Source organism: Aquarana catesbeiana, linkage group LG11 (genome assembly GCF_042186555.1).
Source record: "Aquarana catesbeiana isolate 2022-GZ linkage group LG11, ASM4218655v1, whole genome shotgun sequence".
Lineage (NCBI taxonomy): Eukaryota > Metazoa > Chordata > Amphibia > Anura > Ranidae > Aquarana > Aquarana catesbeiana.
In genome coordinates, this window is record NC_133334.1 from 173,733,505 (window position 1) to 173,743,991 (window position 10,487).

Sequence of the window (10,487 nt, forward strand, 5' to 3'; positions counted from 1 at the left end):
TAGTACAGGATAGACTAGGTAAGGTAGAAGCAAGGTTTAATCAAAATTGGAGGGTAAGTAATTTGTCACCCAGGGACTCAAGTTTTTCGTATTTGGACACTCTTAACAGTATGGCTTCTACAGTGCCTTGAAAAAGTATTCATACCCCTTGAAATTTTCCACATTTTGTTATGTTACAACCGAAAAAAGGAAATTTTTTTTTTTTTATTGGGTTTTTTTGTGATCGACCAACAAAAAGTAGCACATAATTTTCAAGTTGAAGGAAATGGTATTCAAAATTTTTTACAAACGTGAGAAGTGTGGCGTGTATTTGTATTCAGCCCCCGAAATCAATACTTTGTAGAACCACCTTTCGCTGCAATTACAGCTGCAAATCTTTTTGAGTATGCTCTACCAGCTTTGCACATTTTAAAGAGTGACATTTTTGCCCATTTTTCTATGCAAAATAGCTCAAGCCCTGTCAGATTGGATGGAGAGTGTCTGTGAACAGCAATTTTCAAGCCTTGCCACAGATTCTCAATTGGGTTTAGGATGGCCCAGTCAAAGTCCAGACCTAACACATGAATGTGCTTTGATCCTAACCATTCCATTGTAGCTCTGGCTGTATGTTTAAGGTTGTTGTCCTGCTGGGAAGGTGAACCTCGCCCCAGTCTCAAGCATTTTGGAGACTCTTATTAGGCTTTCTTCTAAGATTGCCCTGTATTTGCCTCCATCCATCTTCCCATCAACTCTGACCAGCTTCCTTGTCCCTGCTGAAGAAAAGCATCCCCACAACATGATACTGCTACCACCATGTTGCATGGTGGGGATGGTGTGTTCAGGTTGATGTGCAGTGTTAGTTTTCCGCCATGCATAGCGTTTTGCTTTTAGGCCATACAGTTCAATTTTGGTCTCGTCTGACCAGAGCACCTTCTTCACGTTTGCTGTGTCCCCAACATGGCTTCTCCCAAACTGCAAATGGGACTTCTTATGGCTTTCTTTCACTAATAGCTTTCTTCTTACCACTCTTCCATAAAAGCCAGATATGTGAAGTGAACGACTAATAGTTGTCCTGTGGACAGATTCTTCTGCCTAAGCTGTAGATCTCTGGCGCTCCTCCAGAGTTAACATGGGCTTCTTGGCTGCTTCTCTGATTAATGCTCTCCTTGCCCGGCCTCTCAGTTTAGATGGACGGCCATTTCTTGGTAGTTTTGTAGTTGTGCCATACTCTTTCTATTTTCGGATGATGGATTGAACATGAGATGTTCAAAGCTTGGGATATTTTTTTATAACCTAACCTTGCTTTAAACTTCTCCACAACTTTATCCCTGACCTGTCTGGTGTGTTCCTTGGCCTTGATGATGCTGTTTGTTCACTAAGGTTCTCTAACAAACCTTTTGAGGTCTTAGGTGACTTCTGAAGGCAATTGGTTCCACTAGATTTTAATTAGGGGTATCAGAGTAAAGGGGGCTGAATGCAAATGCATGCCACTTTTTTCAGTTATTTATTTGTAAAAAATTTTGAAAACCATTTATCATTTTCCTTCCACTTCACAATTATGTGGCACTTTTTGTGTTGGTCTATCACATAAAATAAATTTACGTTTTTGGTTGCAACAACGACAATGTGGAAAATTTCAAGGGACATGAATACTTTTTCGAGGCACTGTATTTTGGTGTAAATCATTGCTTGTGTGATTCTATGTTTAGCTGCGAGAACACAAAGGGTGGGGGATTTCCACGCTCTGCTTGGCTTTAGTAGTAATTTGCAGAAGAAGTTTAAAGTAACGATAGGTCAAGTCCATGGGTTTGCTATTCCGGAGTGTCTAAGAGCTTCAAGAGCTTCTCAAAGATTTTTGATAAAGTTCAATCCCAATAAAATGTGCACGTGTGTGCCTTCAATACTACAGCCTCGGAAACAGTGGGGGGAGTACTGTGGAAGGAATTTAGCAATCCTGGCGGGGGCCAAATACCATCTGGTCAACACCTTATAGTTGGTTTCAAGAGCCACCATATTCTGTGAAGGGGTTTTGGTTGCCTGCCAAATGTGCAACCAATCTGCTTGTTCTAGGTTAATACTTAGTTGATCCCTCTCCCATTTTGTGACGCAAGCCTGGGGATTTGTGGATATGGGTTTCAACAGTTGAGCATATAATCCTGAAATGACCTTCTATGGGGATCACTTTTAGAAGCCCTCGCAAATAAAGATAGCTGAGGGATCGAATGGTCAGCGGGAATAAGGGGATTAAAAAAGTGTTTAATCTGTATATAACGGAAAAGTTCAGAGGGTGCATACCATATGATTCACAAAGGGATGGGAATGTTTTGATAGAGGAAGAGGTGAAAAATGTATATGCCTGGAATAGATTAGCAGAGGGACCAGGCTGAAAAGGAAGCTGGGGAGGACCAAGGGGGATAGAATGCCGGATTTCGGAGAAAGGAATGTAAGGGATTATGGGCCGATTGAAGGCTAAATCGTAGCTTGAGTATGTCCCAGAAGGTGAGACAATGTCATGTGATTGTATTTGAGATCAAGTGCCTATGGGATGGTGTCAGCCAGAGGAGGTTAGCAACTGACAATGGGTCACAGTTAACCTACTCAAGGCACACACCCAAAGTGGAGTCTCCTTAGTAGCATGGTATTTGGGGAGTTGGGAGGCGAAGCATGCTTAATGAAATTGGGTAGAACTAGTCCACGCCTAAGTTTAGGGGTGTAGAAGGTATTGATAGAGAGAGAGAGACACAAAGTCTAAGAATGCCCCATATCCGGAGATAGTGTGACAGCACTGCTATTGGAAGCACTTTAAAAAAGGTTAACAGTTTTGGGTAAAATTAGACATTTTCACCACTGTAATCCATCCTAAGCAAGCTAAGGGAATGTTAGCCTATTTAGACATGAGGGTGTTAAGGAGAGATAACATAGGGGGATAGTTGGCTGTATATAGGTCAGACGGATTGGCAGTGAATTTAACACCCAAGTATGAAATATGGTGTATGGCCCAAGAAAAGGGAATGATGTCCTGCAATCGAGTTTGAAGATTTGGTGACAAAAAACCGTTAAGTATTATTTTGGGGGGTTGACGACGAGACCAGATACGTGACCAAATTGTCCGGAGAAGGTTGGGGGCAGAGCTAAGTGGGGAAGACATAAAAACTAAGACATCATCTGCGAAGAGACAGAGCTTTGATAACCACCTAGTTCTAGGCCTTTAATATTGGGGTCTGATCGAATTAAAAGAGCTAGGGTTTCTATACCAAGGGCAAAGAGTAATGGACTAAGGGGACACCCTTGGCGAGTACCTCCTTTCTATAGGTCCGAGCGGTAACCTGCATAGTGCACATATGCCTTGGGGCTGGAGTATAAGGATGAGATCCACTGGAGAAAATGTGTACCGAAACCCCGACGAAGGGCAAAATGAAGATGAGGCCAGGGGACTGTATCAAAGATATAGATATATCTAATGAAATGAAACGGGATGGGATGCCCCGTGTAGGGGCAGCATGGGCTAAAAATGTTGCCCGGCATATATCATCTCCAGCTTGGCGGGAGAGTATAAAGCCCACTTGATCTCTATGTATCAGATAGCCAATGATTAAATTGAGACAATTAGAAAAACTTTAAACCTTAGCTAGCAGCTTAATATTGAGGTTAGGAATCAATATGGGTCGATAATTGGCTCATGAGGTGTTAGGCCTGGGTATCATGGAAATGTCCGCAGTTAGGATATCTTCCCAAAAAAAAAAAAAAAAATCACCATCAAGGATGGAATTAAAGGCAGAAGTCAATATTGGGATAAGAAGGTTGACAAATTTCTTATAACACGTGGCTGAGAAGCCGTCAGGACCTGGACATTTGTGGGGCTTCAGTACTTTAATGGCCATGCCTTTTTATTTCTAATTTAAACTACACGGTGAGGGTTCATAATATACTTTAAAGGATAAGTTCACCTTTGGGAACATGTTACATGTTCAACCCGATTTTAGGGTGGAACATGTAACATGTTCCCAGTGCTGCCCCTCCTCCCTGGGGCAGCAGTACGGGGAGAAGTTGCCTGTACTAGCTGGTGCTGTTTGAAAACAGCTCTGTGTGTCTGAGTAAACTACAAGCCTTGACATCCTTAGCGGCTGTTGGCTTGTAGTTCTCAATTAAGTACCACCGGGCTGTGCTAGTTCATTGAGTCTTCCTGTCAGGGAGTATTGGCTTACCCGTAAGGGATGTACAGGCAAGCAGATAACACTCGCCGTGTGCAGGAGACCTGCATGGCTTAATATCGAGGTAACCCTGTACGGACCTAACATTCCTCACATTCCTCCTTGTGTTTAGAGCTCATGGTCACATCAGTGAACATGAGCTTATATCAGAACTGTTCAGCAGACTCTGCTAAACAAAATAATAGCTCTGATCAGCGGATGACAATCCACTGATCCAAGCTATCCCCCCCCCCCCCCCCAAAAAAAAGGTGCCCCCTGCCACTGCCGCCGCTAGTACACTGACATTTCTCCCCTAAAATACACTCCTAGAGCACCTCACTAATCCCTAGAGCACCTCTCACTAACTCTCTACACTAACCCCCCCACACTCCCACAACACAGATCTTCCCTTGCAGCTTCCTGCCTCTGCCCCCCCATCTCCGATCTCCTGGCACCCCTCTCTGCACTGCAACCAGCCAGCTTTCTCTCCTTCCCTCCCACTGGCTGCAGCTGCTGCTCCGGTGGGAAATTCAGGATGGAGGGGGGCGGGGACTGGTAAATGTATAAATGTATTTACCAGCCCCCTTCCTTTCCTATATGAACATAGTGAGTGATCAGTAACGATCGCTCCTATGTTCAGCTATCACTGTGGAATAGTAAACAATGTTTACTATGCCCCAGTTTATGAATGAATGGGAGCCTTTATGCAGAGACTTTAATCCATTTATATGCATTGTAGCAGAGAAAAGAACTGAACTCTGTCTTCAGTTCCTTTCTCTGTCTCAAAAAAGAGACATTAGTGGTATATTTAGACCCCTGATGTTTCTCCAAAGCCCCCCCCCCCCCCCCCCCCCCCCCAAAAAAAAATCTTTTAAAAATCATAGGGTAGATTTAATTTTTCTATTTTGACATGCATCTAAATCTCCCTGGTCTCTGAAGCCCAAGGCTACGCTCCAGAGGCTACTGACAGGCGGTGAGAAAGCAACGCAACGGCTTCTCGCCACCTATTTTAACCCTATTTTTGATAACAAGTGCGCCGCAACTGCATTGTGCGCAGTTGCGGGGCGTTCGAGACTCTTCTCCATTGATTTGAACCTTGCTGTTAGGATTACTCTTCTCTTGTGATCAGTCGAACTCCAGATGTATTGAAAAGCAGACAATTTATTTCAGATGTGTCACACAAATGGATGATGCTTACAAGCCAAAAGATGCAGTAAGAATCACACAAAGAGATGCCCCTCCTAATATCTACAATAATATAGCCATAACACTTCTATTGGCTGAGGAAACAGAGATAGCGTGCCTGGTACAAAATGGTACTTTATTTGGCTGATTAACATTTCCTGTACAGTCTTGTTCTACCATATATGGTTAAGCCTAATCATCCTACAACTTACTGTGGAGTTAGTTAAAGCAAAGATATAGCAAGTTAATACAACAACGTGCTCAGAAATCATCTTAAAAATCAGTCTCAGGGTTATTGTTTTTCTAATAGTCACACAATAAACATTTAAAACTTTTCTAACATTCCCTCCTCTTGTGTGACTATTTTATCTCAACACATTTCGATGATAGTTCCTGTGTTATACACTTTCGTTCTGTATGTCATTAAGTTGAGCTTCAATGTCTAGGTCTCCTCAGAGGTAGGAAGGGCTTGATACATCGTTCTTGAGACTGCGGTTTCAATCAGTTTTTGTGAAAGTCCTCGAATACAGGGAATGTAGCAGCATCTGCATGTGACCAAAACGGCCAAAGCCACAGCAATTGAGATCAAACATGATGTGATAAATCCAGTCCACTTACCGAACCATCCTTCAAGCCAGTTTGTAAATGGATCATTAATACCTGAGTTTTCCGCTAATTCATTTGATAGAGCAGTCAGTCCTTCCAAGGCTCTGGTCACGGTCCCTCCAGGAGCTGTATTGTTAGGGATAAAGGTGCAACACATGCTACCAAACATTTTGCATACCCCTCCTCTTTCAACTAGGACCATATCTAAGGCCATTCAGTTCTGCCATGCCATTAGAGATGTGGTGGCCAACTGTTCTGCTAGGCCCTTCACAGCATCTCTAGTATAGTTTACAAATCATTGTTGGTTATAGTATATATATATATAGTTAATCCAGTCAACATCTTTATCTACAGTCACCCACCAGAGAAGAGACTCAAACCCAGCTGTCACCTGATTCCTGGCCCTAAACTTATCCAGCACCCTGCTCTCATCTATGTAGATCCGAGAGTCAAATGACCCTATGGGAGAGGTGTCCCTCCGATACCGCTGGTGACGCTTAGTCCACGGGTGTTCTGACAGGATCCTCAGGGGCATAGCCAGCTGGACCATAGCACAATTCCCTCAGGCATTGGCCAGTATCCTAGCTCACAGTTTCTTATCCCCACACATCCACCAGACACCAGATCTCTGAATGTCATGTTCAACCCAGTCACCATTGCCCATGTTAATCCTCTCCACACAGTAGTCATCGGGTAATGACTCAAGATCCACCCCGCTGCGGTTCCCTGGGGGTGCAAAACAAGTAAAGTTGCCCGGATAAGCAGTAACTGCTGGAGGTATCTGAGGTCTCTGTACTAGGGGAAACAACAAACTCAACGTGTGACAGATAGAATTTGTTTCAGGTTTATAGCTCTTATTATACAATCCCAAAATACATTTTAAAACTTCTGGAACTATATTGTGATCTAGAGGAAAAGGAACAGTTTTCCTTTTTTTAAAGTTTTAACCGTGTACCTCAACCATTCTAACCACTTATTTTTTTTCTTGGTATCCTGTCTCCAAAGCTATGGCATCTTCTACTGTTAGGTTAGTAAATCTTATAGTTTTACTTCTATTCTAGTATGGCCTTCTTTTTTCCCTTGTCTACCTTTTTCCTGTAGTCTGGTTTTATTAGGTGGTAATACCTTGACGAAAAATTTGCCTGAGGGGTCAGTTCCTGACACCCATGCTCCCATAGAGTACAACCGCTGATCTTCCTTCCTCGACTCCTTAAGGGCTCTTTCACACGGACGTTCCGTTTTTTATGTCCGTTCAGTTAAGTTCAGTTTTTTTTTTTGGGTTGAAAAACGGATGCGGATGTCAATTCTGACATCCGTTTTCATGTCCGCGAACGTCCGTTTTAGGTCCGTTTACGTCCGTTTTACATCCGTTTTACATCCGTTTTACATACGCAGACATCCGTTTTTTTTAATGGACTTCAGTTTTTCATTGCTTTTTCTTCAGTTTCTCATCCGTTTTTGATCCTTTTTTTTATCTAATCTCCCGTGAGACTTCACTCTTCCCCAGCATGCATTATGTTTCCCATGCTGCTTTGTGGTTCCAGTGATATTGTGCAGACATTATTTTGTCTCGTTACCTGTCTCTGTGTGTTTGTAGTATTTTTAGCTATGTATTCTACCCAATTTTGGGACGACGTGACATGTGTTGTCCTTATGGAGTATGTGAGGAGAGTGGAGAATCGGAGGAGGAGAAGATTGCAGCGAAAACGTCGCACCTATTGGACACATCCCATGCTGCTGAAGAGGCCCTATGAGGGTTTTGTTGCTCTGCATTATGGCGATTTGCGAAGATACCCAACAAAATTCTTCAATTTTACCAGGATGACTATACCCACGTTTGATTTCGTCCTAGATAAACTTCAACCATGTCTGCATCGTTTGGACACTAACATGAGACGCTGCGTGCCCCCCCAGGAACGTCTCCTACTTACTCTCAGGTACACCAGGCTTATGCTGTTGTTTATTTTAGATTATGAGCCCCCCTACTCCCCTGAGCCAATAGTCAAACCCCTAGATATTTGACAATGCATGTACATAACTCCCCCCCCTCCCCCCGACCCCTCTCAACTGCCACCTAACCACCTCTTAAAGCTGAATACCACCCTATTAAAAGCCATTGGCTACAAAAGGTGTAGCTGCTGACTTTGAATAAACAGCCACTTACCTATCCCACAGTCTAGCGATGCGTCTGCCCGACAACTCGCTCCTCTCCCACTTCTCTGGTATTGGATGTATAGAGCTCATGCACATATACTATTGTGTACAGTGTAGTCTAACATTCGTTTATATTCATCTTAGGTTTCTTGCCACGGGTCAAACCTTCACTAGTTTGAACCACTATTTTCTGCTGGGTATATCAACAATATCAGATATTGTACATGACACCTGCAAGGCTATATGGGAGGAGCTAAGTCCGCTTGTGATGCCAGTTCCTGACGTACAAATGTGGTCAAAAATCGCAGATGGATTCCTAAAGAACACGCAATTCCCAAACTGCTTTGGAGCCTTGGATGGCAAACACATTCGGATTACAATGCCTCCTGGATCTGGTTCCAGCTATTACAACTACAAAAAATATTTTTCCGTGGTTCTGATGGCAATCTGTGATAGCAACTTTAAATTTGTCACTGTGGATATTGGTGCATATGGCAGCACTGCTGACTCCAGAGTGTTTAGGGCATCCAGAATGGGGAGAAGGCTTCTAGAGGGCAGGATGAATTTACCACCTGACAAACCACTTCCTGGAACATCTGGACCTGATATGCCTCATGTCCTCGTGGCTGATGAGGCTTTTGCGCTCTCAAAGCACATTTTAAGGCCATATGCAAAACATAATTTAAACTACAAAAAGAGAATCTTCAACTACCGACTTAGTAGAGCAAGGAGGTACATCGAATGCACATTTGGCATATTAAGTAGCAAATGGCGCATATTTCACAGTGCCATGCAACTGAAACTGACCAATGCTGAAGGTGTTATTCAAGCATGCTGTGTGCTGCACAATATAATTCGTGAGAAGGAAGGCATCAGCATGGAAGATGAAGATGAAATCCATTTGCCCTCTGTCAATCTTTGTGGACCGCGTCCAAGCTATTCTGTTCTTGCTCAGCGTGACCAGTTTGCAGACCATTTTATGTCCCCTGATGGAGAGGTTCCATGGCAGTATAATCGTGTTTAAGCAGTGCCAACATTGCTCTTCTTTGCCTATGTAATCTATCATCTTTTTTTATTTTTAAATATTATGTAGTGTATAGAGAGTACAAAAATAAAATGCAGTTTTCCATGCAGTCAAATAGTTTTATTCGTGTCATATAAACTTATTGACCACAGCACAGATAACTCCAAATATATATATATAAAAATATATATTGTATAACCATAATACAATAACAAAAATATTTTTACCAATATTACCAAAAAAGTGAGTAAACTGAAAATAAGACCTACAAGGACTTAAACTAGGGCATATTTGGGGGGTAGGGCTTATATTACAGCCATCACCAACAAGCACGCTAGGTCTTATTTTCGGGTGAACAGATGCACAAAAAAGGACCAATTACAGATCCTGGTAATAAGGCGCAACTTGAGGTGGGGTCACTGCATTGTGTACACCGGTTGTTGGTTGATGGGGGGTAGGGTATTGATGATGGTACATCTGTGAAGTTAAATTTAGAGGAGCAGGGTCCAAGGCATAGGGGTGTTGGTAGGGGCGTTGTTGCTCATTTATGAGCGGCGGCATAGGGTCACCAGCAATTGCAGCCCTTACACACACCCCAGTAAAATTAAAAAGTGACATATGAACCTCCATTTTTCTGTGCATGGGGACCTGTGCCAGTTGGTGGTACAGACTTCTCAGGTACACTGCATCCTGATTAGCGGGGTCCGAAAAAGGATCTCTTGATTCAGCTCTCCTCCTTTCCCTCATGTCTTCAATGAATTGTATCATCGTACCCTCTAAATCTGGCCTGGATTGCCCTCCGCGTTGTCGACTTGTTGTGGCACGTACAGAACGATTCTGTTGAGGGAGAAATTTTTTAGAACATTTATCAATGTAAACGTTTAATGGGTCATTTTGCATGGGATACTTACAGGCACACGTTGTCTTTCTTGTCTTTCCTGGTCAGTTCTACATGCAGGGGGCTGAGTTGATGTTTCAGATGAAAGCAATTGTTCGGCACCATGCTCTGATGTTATTGGGTCTTGTACACTTTCGGGTGTTTGGATAACAGTTCCTGATTCGGAATTCCCCTCCTCCTCTTCCGTTTCTGAAATGTTGGTGCTTGTACTGTAAAGATATTTTGATTGATTGATTAAAGGACAGCACTGTAGATTTATTACAATACATAATCCATGTGTTCTAAATGGGTCTATGATTTGAGTCGACTAACAACTTAAGCCCAGGACCATTTGGTTAGCCACAGACCATAGCACTTTTTTGCGATTCGGCACTGCGTCACTTACAGTTGCGCGGTCGTGCAACGTATTTTTTTCCCCACAAATAGAGATTTCTTTTGGTGTGATTTGATC

The 10,487-nt window shown here is 42.9% G+C and overlaps 2 protein-coding genes across 2 annotated transcripts in view; one reads left to right on the top strand and one right to left on the bottom strand.

The window, feature by feature from the left end:
- Positions 1–10,487, top strand: part of MEN1 (menin 1) — a 560,267-nt gene that overhangs the window by 109,593 nt on the left and 440,187 nt on the right. The gene's annotated exons all lie outside the window — the stretch shown is intronic.
- Positions 9,189–10,487, bottom strand: part of LOC141112343 (uncharacterized) — a 3,238-nt gene continuing 1,939 nt past the window's right edge. The window contains exons 3-4 of the mRNA XM_073605051.1: positions 10,050–10,245; positions 9,189–9,975 (exon numbers count right to left, since the gene is read on the bottom strand). Of these exons, the coding sequence (XP_073461152.1) occupies positions 9,517–9,975; positions 10,050–10,245 (655 nt within the window). The 3' untranslated portion in view covers positions 9,189–9,516. The remainder of the gene's footprint in view (positions 9,976–10,049; positions 10,246–10,487) is intronic.